Raw genomic sequence first — 21,540 nt, 5'->3', positions numbered from 1 at the left:
TTCTTAAAAAAAAAAAAAAAAAAAAAAAAAGAAAATCACTGGGGTTCCTGGGTGGCTCAGTCAGTTAAACATCTGACTTGGGCTCAGGTCATGATCTTGTGGTTCACGAGTTCGAGCCCCATGTGAGATTCTGTGCTGACAGCTCAGAGCCCAGAGCCTACCTCAGATTCTGTGTGTCCCTCTCTCTATGCCCCTTCCCCACTAGTATTCTGTCTCTCTCTCTCTCTCAAAAATAAATAAAGCATTAAAACAACAACAGAAAAACAAAAAATAACTGGGAAAAAAAAAAAGACTTTATCAGTGGGTGGGATTTGAAATGGTCCTTGAAGAGAGAGTAGGGTTAAGCAGAAGCATCTGTGCTTTGGCAAACAGTTGTAGGGGACACAGGAGTGCCTCAGGGTCTAGCAAGACCCCACTGTCTAGACATTCCTTGTCTCGTTCTTTATCCTCCCCGGCCAGGTAGAGGGCAGGAGCCATATCTTCTGTCCTCAGGGGAGATGGAAGGAGCCGTGTCAATTTATTTTAAAAATACCCTAAATATGCTTTAATTAATCAGCCTCTGAGATTCTTTTCCTCAAGACAAAGCTAGGTCCATCAATCCAGTTTCTTATTTCTAACCCCTCAGTCATCTTAAAGGACCATCCTGGCTTTTGCAGGACAGAAGAGGTATGAAGAATTTGGGCCCTTGTTTTATCCCACATTTATTCTCTGGGTAACCTTATACAAGTCATTTAACACCCTGAGTCTCAGTTTTTCTAACTGTAAAAATGAGTATGTCAGTATTATTTACTCCATGGTGTTGTCTGAGGATTCGGTGAGGTAATTTTTTTTTGAGAGAGAAATTGAACATGGGTAGGGGAGTGGTAGAGGGAGAGGGAAAGAGAATCCCAAGCAGGTTTCACACTGTCAATGCAGAGCCCGATGGGGGGCTTGATCTCATGACTGCAAGATTGTGACCTGAGCCAAAATCAAGAGTTGGATGCTCAACCGACTGAGCCACCCAGACACCCCTCAGTGAGGTAATTTTTGCAGTGCACTCCCTGCTGCACCTGGTTCCAGAAACCAGTAAGTGTTCTATTACTACCATTCCCCACATTATGCTGAGAATTGATCATACCTGTCCAATGAGGTGCTGATGATTAGCACTGCTAACATTCTGGGGGCTGCTTAAAATAGAAAAGAGTTACTTTACCTGAGATTTTGCATTAAGGTTGACACATTTTTTTTTTTTTATTAGACAGTCCTCTTACAGAGTAATGAAATGGAATGAATCTGTGAAGTTATCTACATAAGGAGGCCAATGTGGCATAAAAGCAATGAAGTCCCTGAAAATACCAGCCACATTTCTAGTGTCAGTTTAACCCTAGCATTTATAGAGCTTTAAAGAACCAAGGAATGAAAAGCCACCTTTCTTTGTTGCTTCCTTGCCTTGTCTATTGGACCCTGGACTTCTGGTGCTTGGGGAATGTGTCATTTTCACGCTCAGCTTTCTAGGATCTGACAGGTTACCTGACATAAGGGACCACTAATAATTGTATGTTAAAGAAATGAAAGTATTTTTACCTAGAAAATTTTGAAAAATGTGGGAGAAACTAAAGCTAAGGAGCAAAAACCCTGAGTTGTTTCAGGAGTCGGTATCATCAACTCATGGTCACTGCAGCCACTGTGAAGTTCATTGTCGGTGCAGTGATGTCTCTTTGGATTTCAAACGTGCTGTGGTTGAAGGGGCATGGACATTGAGGTCAGACAGATCTGGACTCGATTGTGGATCTGTCACATACCGACTGAGTGATATCGGGGAACCTGTTGTCCCTGTCATATGGGAGTTTTGGCACCGTTTCCACGGGATTGTTGTGGGGATGAAAGGTATAGGCATGAGCTCTCTGCCTTGCTGTCTTGCTGGACACGTACTCGATGGCTCCACAGTTGACATACTTTACCTCGGAGGTCCTCGGAGGAGAGGCAATCTCCGACGAGTGTTTTGAGAATAAGGATAAAGAGGCCTTTCTGGCTTGGCCGGCCTTGCCAGGTGAGCTGAGTTAGCGGTACGTGACTGGCAAGGGGGATCACGGACGCTGCAGGGTTCTTCGTGAGCCGCTTTGTCGTCTTGTGGCCTGGACCCACCTTCCGCCTCTGCCTCCCATCCACCCTCATCTTTCCGCCTGCATTGCCTGTTCCTCAGTCCCGGCTGCCCCTTGTCCTGGGCTTCTAAATGACCTCCAAAGTGGTCTTTCTGTTTGTCTTACTTCCCGTTCCCTCTCCACACGTCCACGTCCTCACAGAGCAGCCAGGGCAATATTTTAAAAACAGAAACCAGATCAGGCCATTCCTTTGCTTAAAAGTCTATTACAAGGATGCACAACCGGGCATCTGCCTGGCTCTTCCCTCACTGCCTCATCCCGCCTTGCTCCTTGCTCTCTCCAGATGCACCTGCCCACTTTCCAACACACACAGTGCTTCCTAATTCAAAGCGACCCCTTTATAAGTCACCTCTGATGGCGCACTCTGCCCCTTGCTCTCCCTGTGGCTGACAGAGCTCCAAGCCTGTGCTCTGCTGTTATATGCTCAGAACCTTCCTCCCTGCCCTCTTCATGTCCCTCACAGCACAACACTGGCTCTCACTCCGTTAGAACAAAAGCTCCATCGAAACAGAAGTCGTGTCTCATCATTGTTGTGCTCCTGGTGTCCGCAACAAGGCCTGGCACACAAAGGGTTCTATCGATACTCGTTGCCTAAAATAGCGAGAAGAGAAACTCTAAATCTGTAAGAATGTAAAGAGTACATATATCAGGATGAGCACCGAGGAAGTGTTGAATCCCTGTATCACTAATACCATGCTGTGTGTTAACTGTGCTGGAATTAAAATTAAAAACTTAAAAAAGAATGTATGAAAACTGCTCTGCTGTGTGGAGGAGAGGGCCAATTATGCCAGTGTTTAAGAGGTTGTGGTCATATCAAGTGGAACCTGAGAGGGAGCCCTCATGCTCACACATATAGGAAAGAAAATGACAGGAATCACCTTTGATGCAGAAACATTGCTCAGTTGCAACGGCATCTGGGTGAATTGGACCTTCGTGGTCAGGAGTGTGGGGTGGCAGGAAATCGTGAGCTTTGAGATCAGGTCCTCCTGCCTCTGCTGATTATGAGCTGTGTGACTGTTATTAGCTATCCTGTGTCCTTACTTGCCCACATATAAAATGGGGACAGTAACGCAAGCAGCATTGCTCTGGAGATTAGCAGTAGTCTATGCCTGGCTCATGTACCTCCTCTTCAGTCAACAGCAACTTTTATTTTTGCAGTGGAAATTTTCAAAACACTATTAATTCAAGTCATGGCATCAAAAGTCCAATTTAATTTAAAAAACCATTTAAGTGCTCTCAATGATTATCATAAATGCTGCAGAGAATCCAAAGATGGAGGAGATAGAAAACATGTCCTAAATAAATAAACAACTGAATAACTAAAAATAAATAACTAAATAACTAAAAATTATATAACTAAAAGGGTAAGATAATTTGTAATTGTTAATAGCAAATTCACGTACAATGCTTTACAATTTGTAGAGTGATTTTTGCATGCCTTTTAAAAAAAGAATAGCATTTTATAGACTTTTTTTTTTATTTTTTAAGTAATCTCTATGCCCACCATGCAGCTCAGACTCACGCCCCTGAGATCAAGAGTCACATGCTCTACTGACTAAGCTGGCCAGGCACCCCTTGTATGCGTTTTGTTAGTTGGTTCTCACTTCTACCACATGAAGCAAAGGTCGTATGAGCTTCCTGACCCTTTGCAAATCTGGGAGCTCTCTGAACACAGCCTCCTTCATTTTCCTGAACCATGGTTATGAAGAGGGAGATATTGAGAGGAAGAATAGGGTGAGAGTTGATGAACATAGGGTTCCCTTCTCAAGGGAGAAGGTACCAGTAATCCTCTCTTCATGTAAGGAGTGTGAGTGCCTATTAAACAGTTATACCCTAGACAGTTGAGCGAAAGCTACTTGGAGTAATTGTTTTTAAAGTTTTTTGCTAGTCCATCCTAGGCTGGCTGTGAAGGAGGTAGCATTTGGCTTTGCTGCTGTCTCCCTGTCATGCTGATTTTCCCTGGTTGCCCTGGAGAATTCCTCCCCCAACACACACACACACACACACACACACACACACACACACACACACTTCTCTCCTCAGAAATGAACACTTGGTTTATCTGGGTTCTATTAACTAATGAATCTGATAAGCTATGTGCTGCTCTTGGCAGCAGACAAGAGCTATTTCTGATGATACTTAGCCTTCTGGAGCCATGGTCTCCTGTGTTGTATAATCCGCTAAATGTTCACATGGTGGAGCCTCAAGTCAGAAAGGGGGCAGGGAAGGCAGAAGTGTGGGGAGATTTTGCTCTTCCAATTTTACCTTGTTTGTGGCCACCTGGCCCTTCGAGTACCTTAAGCACTGAAAAATATGGTGCCCTGCCCTCCAAGTAAAACTTAAAAATCTTTTAAAAGATACAAAACTCTTGTATCAGCTACAGTTAAAAAAGCTTCTTTCAGCTTTTCTGATAACAATTATGGCTGAATTCAATAACAGGAAATCTTAAAAAAATTTTTTTTGATTCCCTAAGTACTTCATCTCTCAGTTAGGTGATCTGTCTCTGCCTCTATGGACCAACATTTGGTTCTCTTGGATGAGGAGAGAGAGTCACCTGGACTGGGATGCATGAGCCTATGTGTGCTGAGTTCAGCCCATCCATCCTAGACTTAGCTGGCTGTTGAAGACCTATTCTAGAGTCTGTACCAGAAGCCCTTTGTCATGGTGCCCATGGGTTCTCAGCCAGTGGAGGTGGCACCTTGGACACTAATTGTGACATAGCTACCCTGAAGTGAATGACTATTGCTGGTTTACATTAATGCGGTTATACTATTTTATGGAATATTTTTTGTCCTGTAACTTATGGGAGTTATTTTGTCATATGTAAAAGCAAGCCATTGTATACTGAGTTATACTGCATCATGTTCTAAGCCCACATGCACGGAATTCTTAGAAAATTTATGGTTGAGAGTTAAAATATGTTCCTGGAGGATCAATGACAAGATGCAATATGGTGTTATGGGTAGAAGGCTTGGCTGGGAACCAGAAATCCTGGATCGTACTCTAAGCTCAAATCGTTGCCTTCTACATGCTCATGAGAAGTTATTCTCTATTCCCAGAAAGGGAAGCTAATATTCCCACGCACCCTCTAAATTCATGAGCTACAAATGGAGACCAGGGATCTTAACATACCGTAAGAGCAACACTGCTGTCCAATACACGTGGAAATTATAATTCTATAAGCTGTTTCTGAAGAGTGAAAACAATTAATAGAATATTAGTTCTATTTGCAGTAAATATTTGCAGTGCATGTTTATCAGCCAAGTGAAAGTCTGGGCAAAAGTTTTTGTATTTCACATTTCAGCTAAAGGGAAGAAACTCTGCATGTGCCGCTGTGTGGCTTTCATGTGCCACCACGAGCATTGGCATAACTGGGAGAGGTTCGTGGCATGGCAGTTTGACTGGATTGCACAGAGCTGAGCCAAGAAGCTGCCACCACAGGGCGATGTGCCCCAGAAAGAGGGCTCAGAGTTTTCTTTGCTATCTTCCATTTGGCAAAAGAAATCCTACATTCTACCTTCAGTGGAGCAGCTTTACACCCTCTTTCCTCCAGTGAGGAAAGTTTGATTTTTTTTTTCAGATTTGACTTGGCAGAAAACCAGATCTGAAAAACTATAGCAGCAAGTTTTACTCATATCTCTTAAGTATATAAAACATCGAGCTCATGCCAGTTTAAAGTTTACTCCTTCTTGTGCTATATGTGGTCAAGACAGAAGCTGTTCTTATGGGGAAAATCCCAGAATGTTTGTGCTGCCCATTAGTATTGCTCATTAGCGCTGGAAAGATCCATTCTTTCACTTTACTTAGGAGGAGGCCCAGAAAATTGGGCAAAGTGTTTAAGATAACAAATATGTGAGGGGCGAAGTCCCGAACTAGAACCAGGTCCCCTGACTCAATCTAGTAATCCCTGTGTCTTGGCAGATGAGGATACAGAACAATTAAATGCAGAAGACTGGGGGTGGGGGGAAGGTCATTAGATTTTGAGATGAAATGAAAATCACAAATAAATAAGAATCTTATTTTTGCAATACAGATTCCATTAATTTCTTTAGCAGAAGTAACACTTCTGTCTTCATTTTACCTGTTAGCCAGGCAATAATTCTGAATTTCTTCATTATCACTTGGGCAGTTCACTTTCCCAGAGTGTGTTTTCCATAGCTGTCTGCGATCCCGACAGTGTTTGTGTGTCCGTGCAGTGGGGCTTTTGGCAGAAAAGAAAGAATTTTAGCCTGGTTTCCTGCAGGAAGAAGGTTTACAAGATTCATTCTTGTGTGTTGCCTTTGTTCATTCTTGAGATGTGGTTGGCATCACCTTGGCAACTCAATAGAAGCCAGTCGTTGCTCTGTCGGTTTCATTACGGCCTCTCCTGGGAGCAGCCTTGGCTTTGGCCAGAACTGGTACTAACTGCCTTCCTTGGGGCACAGAGCCAGTGTGGGGAGGGGGATGGGAGTGTCTGGGGCTGACACTTGCTGCAGTCATAGAGTCCTCCTGGCATAGATGGGGGCAGGCGGCAGAGTCGGGAGGAGAACATGGAGGTCTTCATTGTGAGGCTACATCTGTCCATTAACAGATTCGTGGACCCTGGACAGGATATCGCAGTGTTGGGAAAAGTGGATAGTCACTGCCAGGTATGGGCTGGTTTGCCCCAAGATGCACGGTGGAGATTTTTTCCGCTTTGGGAATTTGCAGCCCAGCTCCAGATAAAAGGGAACATGGGTGGTGGGGTAAAGAGGAGTAAAGGAGTACAGGAAGAGGCCAGGCAACTCCATGACTGCTGAAATCTTGGAGGTGGGAGATGAGGTTGGTCAGCAACAACGAAGGTGTCTGACACACTGGAGCAGTGCAGTGAGTGTGGATCCCCTCCACCCTCCCACCCCCCAGCACTGGTTCCTGGTGGCCGGGCACCTCCTTGGTGCTCATCTGGCAGGCATTGGTGAGCAGCAGCAGCAGCAGACTTTCACTGGGCACACACCTAGGCCAGGGCCTTCCTGAGTATGCAGTGCTCCTGTGTGTGAACTAGAAATTGGTCATCCTCTGGGCAGACGTGGCTCCATGGGCCCATGACCTGGCAGGTGGCCAGCACCCTTTTACGAAGAGAAAGGCCCTCTGTTCCCCCGCTCCCCCCACCTCTGGAACATGGTCCTAAGCCCGCAGCTTGTGGAATTTTAACAAGGATTTCAATTTCCATTCACCCGCTTGTTTGGATACCGACCCAATGTGATGGCTCTGTATTTGGCAGCGATGCAACAAATTCAGGATCTCTGAGGACCTAATGAATGAAAGAGCAAAGTGTCTAGGATTATATCTTTCTTTGGGCACTACGAAAAGGATTCAAGTGCAGGTTTCTTTGGGAGGTGAATCCAAGAAACCCTGAAGAAGAATGGAGAAATGAGACAGAGAAGTGTAAGAAACCAATATAGGGTGTGTCATCATCAAGTTACCACCGCGGGCAGTGGGGTTTCATTGCAACAGGGAGCTCTGAGAGCCAGTTTGGAATGCGTGCCTCCAAGTCTCCTCCTCCACTTCCGCCCCTGGGCAGCGGAGCTAAAGTATTTACCCTGCCTCCTGTCAGTCATTGGGTGAGGCCTGCTGGGTTGGTGCTGGGATGGTCCTTCTGGTCTGCATCCAGTGACAGAGAGGGCTGAGGCAGCCAGAGACACAGATGCGTGTGGTGCTGGAGGTCAGGCCAGGCCACATGGAAATGGTGAAGATTGAGAGGATGTGGTCAGGATCCTGGAAGCGTCTGCTTCATGGTGACAGTTGGTGTTATCACAGAAGTTTCTGGGGAGCTCCAGAGCTGTAATAGCAGAGCTGATGGGTCTGTGAGTACCTGCACAAGACACGGCTCCTTTCCTAAATAAATAGGCTTTCCAGCTGAACATTAAAACTTTATTTATTTTTAGAGTACAGAAGATAACCTTGGGACAGAGTTAATTTTGCTAGGACCCTTAGAAATGAAAGGCCTCGTGGAGCTGAGCTTAGGAGTGGCAGACCTGGGGCCTGGAGTTGCCTGAGGTGTGACTTGGCATTACGGCGTTGTTGGGGCATCAGGATGGCAAGCCTCTGAGCTGGTACATTGTGAGTGATTGTTGCATATCAGTATCCTTTCCTTTAAAGCGTCACTGCTTGCTAAATCTGGTGTAATACAAGTGTCTAGTATAAATTGGTCAACATTTTTTATTACAAAATAGGACTGACCATGACTTGAGCACCTTCTAGAACATCAGGCATACAGTAGGTCCTTTATTCACCTGAGCATATCTAATTTTCACAATCCTGAATTGTGGATCTTGGTTGGCTCCATTTTACTGCTGAGGAAACTGAGCCTCAGAGACATGGGGGTTATACCCATGTTTATGTGAATTCATTTACCCCATATATTGGTAAAATGCTTTCCTTGGACAACACTGTATTAGCTACTGGAGTGAGGAGCACAGAAACCCTATCATAAATACCCTTAAACGTCCTTTACTCCTAGTAAACTGTTCTTTTTCTTAAAGCATATAGATATGTATAATTTTTGTTTCCCTATGAGATATCCTCCCACTCAGGACCACCTTGTAAATGTTCAGTGCATAACAGTGTGTTACAATGCCTGGAAACATCTCTGTATCCATACTATATGTTGAACTAAATTTTTTGATAAGTTTAGTGTCAATTAAGAAAACTTCTCCTGAGATAAAAATCAACATTGCAAAGAAACACTACTGCATACTCACTAGGCTGTTATAATAAAGAAGACAGACAGTAGTAAGTGTTGGCAAGGATGTGGAGAAAGTGGAACCCTCATCCACTGTTGGTGGGAATGTAAAATGGTGCAGCTGCTATGGAAATAATTTGTTCATCCCTCAAAAACCGAACTCACCTAAAGTTACTGTCTGACCCAGAAATTGCACTCCTGGGTCTGTGAAGTGAAAGAGAAATGAAAACATATGTCCACATACAAAGTCATATGTGGATGTTGATGGTATTCATGATAGCCCAAAAGTAGAAACAACCAAATGTGTGTCCTGCTGATGAATGGATACATAAAATATGGTAAATCCATGCAATGGAATATTATCCGGTCATGAAAGGGAATAAAGTACTGATTTGTGCTACAATATAGCTGAACCTTAAAAACTAGGTGAAAGAAAATGTTAATCACAAAAGCTACGTATTTATGGTTCTCTGTATATGAAATGTCTAAAATAGGCAAAGCTGTAAAGACAGAAAGTAGATCAGGAAGATCGGGAGTGATTGCTCATGGGTACAGTTTCCTTTTGTCGTGATAAAATGTTCTGCAATTAGAAGGTGGTGATGGTTGTCCAATCTTGTGAATATTCCAAGGATGTGCCCTTTAATTAAAGGGGTGAATTTTATGGTATGTGAATTATATTTCAGTAAACTATGCAAAACAAAACATGTTTTGGCAGGATATTTGTGTTGATAAAAAAATGAGTATCAACATTAACCCAAGGACTTCCTGCTGTTTAGGTAATGTTTTGGAAACTTTCTTTCAGGTTGTTGCCAAAGCCATTCATAGTCGAGGAGTTTATTTTATTTAAATCCTTCTTGTGCAAACTAATACAATGTTTTAGTGATACCTTAACCTTGGACACCTTTGGAGTCCTTAAGGTTGGGACAAATCCACACAGCTTTTACGAAGGAGGCACAATCATCTTTCTCCTTTTTCCGGGTTGAGAGAAAAGAGAGGTAGGCAATGAACACAGCTCCCAAAATGAAACAAAGCTGTGATGTTGATGTAGGCAGGTCTCTCTGGCCTTGGTCTGTCATGTTCTAGAGGACGATGCCAGGTCTAAGGCTTCAGGGTGGCAGATTTAAATCAGTATAAGGACACAACATTCAAACAGTTGGAGCCAGTTGTGTTTCGAGCAGTTCATCGTAGCCCGTGAAGGCTTGTGGAGACAGACTGAAGTTGCACGTTGAGAGGAGGCTGGATGGGCTGACTGTAAGGTCGTATTAACTCTGAGAGGCCATGGGTCCCATGCTGTACTGCTCCAGTTCTTACAGCAATGGCTCTCCGTTCAAGGAATTCAGCAACTGTGTATTTGGAAATAACTTAGAATTGATTGGGAGGAAAGCAGGAAAAACAAAGCACCAGAGGCTCATGCTTGTTGTTTTGTTTTTCAGAGATAGCAATTGATTCTAAAGCCAGAACTTTTAGAGCACTAGATAGCCAGGAGGTCCAGATTCTGGGCACAGATCTGCTACCTAACCTAATTGGCTGGGTGACTTTCTGCAAGTCATCTACTGTGTCCTGACCTGGAGTTTGTTTATTTGTAAAACTCAGTGTTGTGTTGGGCTGACCTTGAAGAACTCTTAGGCTCTGAAAAATTCTAGAATTTTTCTTAAAAACTTCAACTTTTCATAGCAAGTCTCACACCTGCCTTTTCCTAGGCTCTGATTGGCCTTTGCCTGTTTTTGTTTTTGTTTTCCTGGCATATATGGAGTATTTAATTATTAGTAGTAAACCATTTCTTTAAACATTTTTTTTAATGTTTATTCCTTTTTTTAGAGACAGAGAAAGACAGAGGATGAGTAGGGGAGGGCAGAGAGAGAGGGAGACATAGAATCCAAAGCAGGTTCCAGGCGCTGAGCTGTCAGCACAGAGCCCGATGTGGGGCTCAATCCCAAAAACTGTGAGATCATGACCTGAGCTGAAGTCAGATGCTTAACCAACTGAGCCACTGAGGCACCCTGATTAAAACCCATTTTCAGTACTGTTTGGTTGTTCTGTCTCTGTGTGCACCACCATGCCCCTCACCACTGTGCCCCAGGAAGGATGTTGGTAGGAGGGAGTCAAGAGCCCCAAGTTCCAAAGGGCTTATTACATACAAGGGTGGGGGTAAGGTAGGAGGTGAGGGTTAGTCCTTCTCGGCTGCCACTTTCCTCATGGCTGTAGGAAATTGGTTAGCTCTTCTGTCTTCCTCTTGGCCTGGATGTGTATCCACACCCTTTTCTTGATGAACTTGAGCATGCACTTGTCCTTGGAGACCTCGAGCAGTTGCATGGCACACTGCTCATATGGGGCAAAGCCACACACCTCTCAGATCATGTGCCACATGAGTTTGGTGTGCTTGGTGAGGCGCCTGGGGCGGTGGCTGTGCCTTGGCTTGTTCGTCTTCTCAGTCATTTTGTGGCACTTGTTGGAGCCCACAGCCATAGGGTAGCGTAGAGCCGTGCTGATGCTCCTCAGTGGCTCCCGTGGCAGAAAGGCTTTGCCTGTTCTTAATTTCTTTTGTTGCCAGGAAGGCTTGCCATGTGCATGGCTACCATTTTTTTCTTACCAGTCTTGCCTTCTTCTCTGATCTTAAGCCATTTTTTCCTTAGTGGTTTCATGGCAGTCCCATCATCATGGTTAACACTTTCTTGACTACCATGGACTATACAAGGGGACTCTGACTTTTGTTACCGTATGAATCACTTTGCTGCTGTCTTTCATATTTGTCCTGAGCATCTGCTGTTTGTGGGTCTCCTGCTTTTCCAGTAAATCATAAGCTACTTAGGAAAGCAGAATGGTGCAAAGGAAGAACATTTGCAATCAGGGACTTAAAGGTATTCCCCAAAGTAATGGAGCTGATAAAGTGACCCGGCCTTAGTTTTCCAGTTTGTGGCACAGGGATGGTAATACCTACCTCATGGAGTTCCTATGAAAATTAAATTTTTTTAATGTTTTAATTTATTTGAGAGAGAGAGAGAGAGCGAGCGAGCGTGAGCAGGGTAGGGTCAGAGAGAGAGAGAGGGAGACACAGAATCTGAAGCAGACTCCAGGCTCTGAGCTAGCTATCAGCACAGAGCCCGATGTGGGGCTCGAACCCACAAACTGTGAGATCATGACCTGAGCTGAAGTCGGACGCTTCAACGACTGAGCCACCCAGGAGCCCCCAGAAAAGGGTTTGGATTGTAGTGGTTGGTGATGGTGCGGGTGGACGGCAGTGAGAAGGTGGCTGAAAGAACTTGTCAGCTCCTGGACTTTCAGGAAAGAAGTCGTGAACATCTGGGACAGAGACTGTAATGATTGTTCTTGGGAATTCGGAATTCGTTCCTCTTCCTAATATTCCTCAGTGTCTGAAGGTACATCCACAGAGTGAATTTAAATCTTGCTGTGGAAATTTAAGATTTTTTTTCCCATTTTTTTTTCTTCGTGAAGTAAAGAAAAATCCTTCAAATTATCAGGCACCTTTGGTCACAAACTCTTGGTTGGTCTTAGAGATTGTTATGAGATTACTTCTCTAATGATCACTTCTTGGGTAATTAATTTCAGTTTCTCTAACATCCCTCCTGGTGCCCATCTTCTCAGTGTTTAAGTGGGTCTTTTGCTTTCCTGTCTCCCAGAGTAATATTCCTTCCAGGCTGGGGAATGGTTGTTGGTTAATGGGTCAAATGAATTAATAGGCAGGCCATATGGTTCACAGACACTTTGCTCTCAACAATTTGATAGGAGGTGGTTTGATTGTTTTTTTTCTTTTTTTAATTTTAACTATAAAAATTTAAGAACCATCTGCTGTTATTTTTTGCATGTGATCCTCATATGTTATTTAGTTAGATTGCTCTCATGCAATTAGCTGCTCTATGTGGAGGCTTTCATGGCAAAGCTGGATTATTTTATTTTTGGTTGTAATGTATATGAAGTGTGCGTGTGTCCCATCCAGACTCCTTTCATAAATTGCTACAGGTTTGCCTACATGCAGTGAACTCTTGGGATTTATATGGTTTCTGCCTTAGCTACTTAAATGCTTTAATTGTGGTGGTCCCTTTGATTGGTTGAGAACAGGTTACATACTAATTGCCATGGAGCAAACCAATTAGGATAATGTGATGCCAGGGTGGGGGTGGGGCTGCTGTAGGTAGGAGCATGGAAGCCCTCAAAGGAGGAGAACTTGGAGTTGATATCTGAAGGGTGATAAAGAGACTGTCAAATGAAGATCTCTGGTGAGCCAAATGAAGATCTGCAGTGAGATGGTTCGAAGGGGAAGGAAGTGAAGAGCAAAGGCTCTGGGCCATGGAATATGCTGAGGAATAGAGAGAAGTCCAGTGGGCTACACAGTTGTGAGATGGAGGAGAATGCAGGGTAAAGAGGGTCTAGTCTAATAAGAGAATTTTTAAGGGAGGATTTGATATCATCTAATTTACAGTTCTAGAAAGCTCACTCTGCTAAGTGGAAATTGGATTGTTAGGAGCAAGAATGGAGTCAGAGAGACCGGTGAGGAGACTATAGCTGTTGTCCAGATGAGAAACCGTGGTGGCTTGGGCTAAGTCGTATGGCATAGATGATGAGATGATAGGCTTTGGGATATACTTGGGATATGGAATCTATGGGATGTACCTGATGATTTTGGTTTCTTCCTCAGATATGGAGGGATTGATTTCATTTTTGGTCAGTTAAGTGTGAAGTGGCTAATGAAATGTAAGGGGTTTAAATGTCCACAGGTGATTGAATATATGAATTTGGAGCTTATGTGAGGTTTGAAAGCTGAAGGGTTCATTTATATTATGTGAAGGTCAAGAATGTAGACAGAGGATGCTGAGATCTGAGTCTGGGACACACCATCATTTAGAAGCCTGGAAGAGACACAAGCAAAGGACACTGTCAGACAGTAGCCAGAGAGATTGGAGAACCTCGTGCTGAATAGGTACCTGGAAAGGAAAGTGTCTCCAGGAGTAATTGGTGCCTTCATCATTCAGTTTCAAGTGCTAGCACTTAGCACTCCTATTAAAATGTTAATCGAAAGATGTACTCTGTAGCTGAACATTTAGTGACAGCTACAGCATGCTGGGCCCAACGCCTGTCCACAGAAACCCTCAGCAACAGTGGGATCAGAAACAGGGAGACTCTTGTCTCCTGGGAACCATGGGAGATGGGGCTTTGTTGAAGTCTCCATCGGGGCTGTGAGATTTTCATACCGTTGCCAAAGTGGCAAAGAGTAATTTGTTGTTGTTTGATGGCAGTTGTATATACAGCTCACATGGCTATGCCACAAATCAGTTCTTTGAAAATAATCAGTAACTATGGGGCGCCTGGGTGGCTCTCTCGGTTAAGTGTCTGACTTTGGCTTAGGTCATGGTCTCACGGTTCGTGGGTTTGAGCCCCGCGTCGGGCCCTGTGCTGACTGCCAGCTCGGAGCCTGGAGCCTGCTTCATATTCTGTATCTCCCCCTCTCTCTGACCCTCCCTTGCTCACACTGTCTCTCTCTCCCTCTCTCTCTCAGAAAAAAAATTAAAAAAAAAAAAAGAAAAGAATCAGTAACTAAATTTTAATTCTGTATTTTAATTTCAAGGCTCTAAGTCTCACTTAAAATAAAAACTTACATAGCCAACTCAGTGTGTGACAAGACAAAAATTCTTAAGTTTTTAACTTCTTTATATTCCAGTCCTGATGAGAAGTCTCAAAACAAATCATTTTCTAAATTTTATCATTTCTTGAAGGCAGTTTCTGTTTGGGAGTTAACTTCAGCTTATGGAAAATTGTTGTATTATCTGTGTCATTTGATAAATGATATTATGTAAATGAGGAATGGCAATTTCTTGCTTTCTATCTCTCTTAAAATGAATATATAATACGCTTCAACAAACATTTTAAGTTGAAGGGCAAAGTTGGGGAATCCTATTTTGTTATACCATTTATATAAATCAAGAGGTCATTTTTCCAGCTGTAGTAAGTGCATTTTCTTCAAGACCCAAAGCACACTCATTCTGGAAACAAGATGGTTTATATTTGTGATTCTCATCAAGTTTGGAGAAATAGTGGATTTGTTTGAAATTAAGCAAAGCTATACAGTTTTTTTTAAATAAGGTTCAGCTGGTGACAAAAAACTTAGGCAAACTCTGTAAATGTGTGTTCTGACCTCTTACCTTAGTGACATTTAGTTAATTTTATGAATAGATAAAACTAAGAAGAATGTAGTGGACTGGAAGTTGACAATTGTTCACCAAGGAGGAATATTTTCTTGGTTATCCAAACCAAAAGCTTGGCTTACTAATGGGATGAGACTTGGCTAGGAACAAAACATCAGAAAATAACCCCCCTTTCCATAATTTTAACAAGATCATTGGCTCTGTTGCTTATATAAAACGATATTTTGAGCACGTGAGTGGCATAGTTGGTTGAGTGTCCAACTTTGGCTCGGGTCATGGTTTTGCAGTTCGTGTGTTCAAACCCCATGTCAGGCTCACTGTTTGTAGTGCAGAGTCCGCTTCAGCTTCTGTTCCTCTCTCTCTGCCCCTCTCCCACTTGTGGTCTCTCAAAAATAAATAAACATTAAAAAAAAACCTACAATATTTTGTGGTACCTCAAAATTCTCCATTTCTTCTAAGACCAGACAGGAAGTAGCTCATTTACCTGGTTGACTGAATTCCAGTTTCAAAGACCAAAAGCTCAAGTATAACGCCAGAAGTATAGGACCTTACCTATCTGTAGCACTACCCGCGGTCATAAAAGAGTACAATGCTAAGCCAGCTGGCAGCCGTGTACTCTTGTGTGAAGGTTATAGGATGTAACAAGCCTTGTCCTTGAGTGTCTCATGAGCAGTTATCTTTTTGAGGCACTGGACTGTCCTGGGGTAAATGTTCCTGGTGTCCAAGCCACACGTAGGAGGTAAGGGTGGGAGGAAAGGAGACTCCAAGCTCCCCTCCCTCTTTCCCTTCTCCTGCCCTGCCCTGCTACTTGGGACGTGAAGACAAAGGGCTGTCTGGGTAGATCAGGCTGTGGGAAAGGGCAGGGGGAGGGCCACCCCTTGCCTGGGCAGTGCTGGTGTGAAGAAGGTTCTCCCTGGGAAGACGCTGTGTCTTCTCAGCCACTGGCCTCCCCGCTTCTCAGCACTGTGCCTGGCATGTGAGTGCCCAGTGACTCCCTGGCGAATGTGGAGTGCTTCCGGGGTCAGGGATCATGCAGCCGCAGGGCAGGGCTTCTTCCTTTCCTTCTGACAGTTACTCCCTTGAACGGTGTACCGCGTCGTCTCAGACCAGATCCCAAGAACTTGCACCTGGGGAAACCGTTTGATGTACTGTACAGAAGGGTCCCCTGTGACTTGAAAGGCTCTACCCAGTTAAGGCATCACTTATCCATATGAAGAAAACACTGGATTCTCTGGGACACAAAGCAATAATAACTTGCCATTAAGAGCAGCTTCTTAAATCTGATCATGTCATTTTTCCACTGAATATAAGCCAAGCACCTCACCTTGGCAGGCAGTGCCCTGCGTGAATTGGCTCCTGATTTCCATTCTCCTCTCCTGTGGTACCACACTCCAGTGCGGTGAGCCCTCCAGGCCCCTTCCTGTCTGCTCTACCCTCTGCTCTGTCTGGTATGTTTTTCCATGGCTCTTCACATGCCTCTATCTTTCTGATCCTTTAAAAGATCCACTTAAGTGACATTTCTTCAGGAAGGTCTGCTTTGCTCTCTCTGTTGTCCCCTCTGTCCCATTATTTTATACCTCCGCACTTTGTGGTCCCCCGGGTGTTTGCTTTTTTTGTTTATCAGCTATTTGTCACACTTGATTGAGCACTTTACAGGTAGGACCATTTTCTGATTTGGGTAGACTCTAGTCCAGTGCCTGGTTCAGAAGAAGCTCTCCCTAAGTAAATATTTGTTCAGACGGATGAATGAAGCATCAACCTACTTTTATCAGAAAAAGTGTTTCAAGTTAAAAAAAAAAAACACCTCCTTTTCTTTCTTGGATTCTCAACATGCAGTACACATACACGCATTGTATATGTGGTTCACACTGTAATAATTCCATGGTCTTCGTACGGAACTGCCTTCAAGGATAGGGTTTGTGATTTAGTGCCTGTGGTCTAACTGCTATTAGTGCTTTTTATTCCTAAACTTCTAATGTGTTTTCTCCACCCTTTCCTTTCGCCTTTCTTTTTTAGCAAGGGAAGCCATATGTCTTCGACAGAGTGCTGCCTCCCAGCACGACCCAAGAGCAGGTTTACAATGCGTGTGCAAAGCAAATTGTCAAAGGTAAGTGCTATTTCTTTATTTCCTCCTGGGCCTTTCAGAGTAATTGAAAACATTAAGTGATATTTGCAGCCTAGGCATCAATGTGCCTTGACTATAAGCAGAGGCCTCTTAATTGGAAACACTGAATTATAGCTTGAGCTCTGGTCCTGATTTGCTATGATGTCAGGCAAGCTCTTTAGCCTCTCCATACCTCCTTGCCAAGGAAATTTCTTCATTTCTTCTGCCACCTTTTTGGCAGAGTTATTCTGCCACCTAGAAGCTTAAAAGCTACGGTCACACTATTACCGTAAAGGTTTTAAAATACTGCTGTAGGTACAAGGCCTCCTTTCTACTTTGAAGGAGACAAAAATAGATATTTCTGATGCTCCATTTGTACACTTTTGGCTGATTTATTTTGTGAGTCTGTGTCTTCTGGGAGAAGCCTTAAATGTGGAAAATTCTTGGGCATCAAGGAGTTTTCTGCAGCATCATAAAATCGCATTACCTTGTTGGTTATTGAGCTGTTTTTGCTACTCAGCATTCCTTAAATATACCTTAGGCTAACCCACTTTCAACCTCTCCACCCAGATACCAACATTTGTTCCTCCAAATAGATAGCCTGAAGCCTAAATTTGTCTTAGAGATCAGCCCTTTTTTGTGGGACTGGCCTTGGCCCTGAAGGATTTGTGTCAAAATAACAGCAGGGAGATGAAGCAATTTACATGTCGCTCTACCTTGCCCTTTCAAATCGGGCAGGCTGGAGCGCGCCTTGGGGGCGTTCACCATCTGGACCAAGCTGGGGGGCATCTCTGCTTCTTTGCTTTTCGTCATTGAATCTTTACCTTCAACTCTGAATGCTATGCCAAATGTCCTGATGTTGCCACCTTTATAGGTAGCTCTAGATTTAAAGAGCAAAAAGCAAAATCAACATTCAAAAAGCACCTTGTCATGCAAAATGCGGCTTGTTTTTGGAAGCTGAGCTGGGTAACCTCACTGTTTGAAATTCATGAAAGCCAGCCCTGGGTGCATCTGTTCGATTGGTTCTGACCCTGGACACCTGCGTGGGAGAGTCAGTCAGTATGTACTGTTCCTTGCTGAGGTGTATGGTTATTCACACTCTTGTTGCAGACATCAATTAATTTTGAAGGTCTTCACAGTAAGATCATTATAGAAGACAGAATAGAAAAAAACATGCTTGAATTTAGGCTCTTCTTGAATTACTACTGTAGGCCTATATCTGGTGGTAATTTTTGTCTTCTTTTTACTTCTATTGTTTTGTATCTCTTATTATCTGCAACTGTTCTCTCTCTCTCTCTCTCTCTTTCTCTCTCTCTGGAGTGTGTAGCTCTAGTTTGCTCCTAGTCTGTCCTCCTTCCTCTCCATTATCAGACTCTTATTTATTTTTATGAAAGTAAAATTAATCATATGTGAACCATAATTTCCTTCTCTTTCTCTCCCCTTTCATTACCAGAACCAAATGGTATTTACCACGTGCTGTGCTAAGCATGAGGTCCACTTAAATGCATCTCTCAGTTGACATTCTGATTAGAGATGGGTGTACTCCATTTTTAACAAGTCCTGTGATTAAAACATAATAATCATCATCTTTCAGTCTTCATTACTAGAGAAGTTGAGTCTCTTTCAGTGTTTGGGTTTTTCTATGGTATGAAATGTCAGAAATAGGCAGTTCTTGGAAAGTTCTCATGAAGATGTGACGTAACTTGAGGTCCAGTATACGGTGAGCCACAAAGAAAACCATTTAGTTTAGTAAAATCAGGCTCTGACGTGATATGAGAAACAGATATTCATCAGACACTATAACTATGACAAGAACATAGTCATTTTGTATCAGTGAAGAGTACCTTATTCTCCCTTGAAAGGAAGTTACTAGGGGATGATGAAGACCTGGTTTAAGTTTTTAAAATATCCAGTGAGGTTGGTGTGAGGGGAAGTGGCCATGTTATTTCTACATCATCAAGGTAAAACAAAGATATATGAGAAAGAACTCCATGAAAAGGTTCCTAAGTATAACTGAGATCTCTTTCGCTATGACAAAACCTATCTAAGTCAGGAAAGGAAGATGGTATTGTAGGGGCCTCTTTTTCTAGAGGCCAGGAATTCAATCAGTTAACTTCTGATGGTCACCACAGTCCCATGATTCATGATAACGTAGTGGACTGGTGAGCTTTCCTTTCAAGTCTGTCTGAACTCTTAATGTTTCTGAAGATCAGGAAGAATCCTTTTAACTGGATGGCTTTATTCTGTCTTGGGTTTTTCATTCCCTTTAACTTCACTAGTTTTTTAAAAACATATTTCAAATATTTGATTGTAGAATTCTAGTATCTCCCACACCCCCACCTGTGTCTGGTGTCTGTTTCTCAAAATGTTGTCTGAAAGAATATGTAGGATTCTTCTCTGTTTCTTCCAGAAAAGCTTATAGGATTTGTGACTACCAATGTGGTGAATAAGGAGGTTTCTCTGGACGCCCTAGGAATTAAAAACCATGGTTCCTGGATGCTATTGTCGAAGTACGGTAACTCTGTCCCAGTCTACAGAAGTCACTCTGGGCAGTTGCCTTTCAAATTAACTAGACTGTCCAGGACTAGAGAAGGTGGTTTCTTGTTTGCTGGACATAATTTCTTTAAGCTTCATTCATTTGATTGCTTCTTTTACTCATTTCTTCATGCAAGGATATTAAGTATTTACCATGTGGTATAAGCACTGCTAGGGACTGGAATCACCAAGATATATAAGACTGTCTGCAAGAAGCTTCAAGTATAGGGAAAGAGACAGGTGCATCCATAGTCTCGTACCCAGGGGTAGTATGTGCTTTAAGACGGCAGTGTGCAAAGTGCAGTGGGACCACAGAAGAAAGTCACTTGGGACTGATTTTGGTGAGTGGGGTTGAGGATTGGAGAGTTTAGGAAGGCTTCTTGGAAGGCTGGGTCCTGAAGACTATAGAATATAGCAGGAATGTATAAGCAGAAGGAATAGCAAAAGCATAAAGAGAAATTATATGGCATGTTTGGGCAACTTAGAGTGTTGCAGGGTGCCTGGGGGATGGGACTTAAACAGTTAGGCTGGATTAGAGTTTGGTAGAAATGGATGGGCTTTATCCTTCAGGCAATGTGGACTCATTGAAGAGTTTTAAGCTCAGGATATTATAAGATCTATGTTATTATTATGTGTGGCTCTTAAGAAGAAGTATATTTCTTTTGCTACTCTTATCTGTCAGGCACCCTCTATGCACTTTACATATGTTATTATATTTTAAACCTCAGCCATTTTATGAGGTGTGAACATTATTATTCCCATTGTACTGAAGAGGAATTTGAGGTCAGACAACTTGGCCAGGTCAGTTAGGGGCTGGTGAGGCTGGAACTTAAGCCTGAGCTTGTCTGACTTCCTTGGATTATTCTGCACTATCCCGTCCCTACTTTTCTGGTGAGCCCATAATGAGCATTTAATAGCAATTCATGAGTTATTACTTTTCTGTCAGGCCATAGGGACTATTAACCAAGCACTGCAGAAGGACAGGGCTGGGAATGGATACAGGAGAGGGGAGAGGGGAGGGAATAGAGATTGCAGTTCCAGAGCCTTGGGATGGCCCTGCCTGTCTTCCAACAGTGAGACGCACTTCCATTCTGAAGATGCAGCAGTGTGCCCTTCCCTTGAGACCGGCTGGGCCTGGCGTTCTGGTTTGCCAGTAGCGTTTAGCAGGGCCGCCTCTACGTGCTCTGAACATGTGGCCTACATGTGGGTAGCTCGAGTGGTGAGTGGGAGCCTTAGAATTCTGAGGCAGGGATGACCTGTCAGCCAATATTGCCAGAGACCCTGGTGCCACTGACAGGCCACCATTTCCCTGGGGGAGTTGGTTGGAAGCCATGAGAGCCTTCTCAGGAACTTACATGATCACATCTTCCCTACATTCTTACCCAGTAGTGGAACGAACCCTTCTGTTCTAGCAAGGTCTGGACTCAGAACTAGCACCCACCTAGGGCGGAAAACTGGCTTCCGACATCTACAGCAAGAGGCGAGAAGTATTTTCATGTATCCCACTCCTCTCCTCCCTCCCCTCTGGAGGTGAGAAGGCTGTTCCCACTCGCAGTGGAATCTCTCTTTGGATTTGCTTGGCTGCCGGGTGGATGTGTCCTGTGCTCGTGGGTGCTGCTGGCTGCGTGGCGCGAGCTGAGATCACATCACGCCAGAGCCTGTCACAAAGCAAGGTTCTGTCTGGCTGAGCTGATTGCTGGCTGTGCGCTGGTGCACAGAAATAGTCGTTCTGTTACGAGAGAGGCTCTGAAACAAATGCTTTCCTCCGGCCCAGGAACTGTCATTCAACGTGATGAAAGTGCCTTTTTGTGGGCTGTTTCTGCTCGGGTCGGGTGGGGGTGGCTGCGTGGCTCAGCGTGGCGCTGAGCACAGACCTGCTCTCCCATTCTGCTTTCTTTGGCG

The 21,540-nt window shown here is 43.7% G+C and overlaps 1 protein-coding gene and 1 pseudogene across 1 annotated transcript in view; one reads left to right on the top strand and one right to left on the bottom strand.

Annotated features, from left to right (window-relative positions):
- KIF5C (kinesin family member 5C) overlaps positions 1-21,540 on the top strand; it is a 154,437-nt gene that overhangs the window by 32,195 nt on the left and 100,702 nt on the right. The window contains exon 3 of the mRNA XM_077767822.1: positions 17,016-17,106. Coding sequence (XP_077623948.1) covers positions 17,016-17,106 — 91 coding nt within the window. The remainder of the gene's footprint in view (positions 1-17,015; positions 17,107-21,540) is intronic.
- LOC144234425 (large ribosomal subunit protein eL36 pseudogene) lies at positions 11,009-11,586 on the bottom strand (annotated as a pseudogene).

The sequence above is a fragment of the Crocuta crocuta genome, unplaced genomic scaffold (genome assembly GCF_008692635.1).
Source record: "Crocuta crocuta isolate KB4526 unplaced genomic scaffold, BGI_CrCroc_1.0 scaffold154, whole genome shotgun sequence".
NCBI classification, from domain to species: Eukaryota; Metazoa; Chordata; class Mammalia; order Carnivora; family Hyaenidae; genus Crocuta; species Crocuta crocuta.
This window is presented reverse-complemented; position numbering and strand designations above follow the sequence as displayed.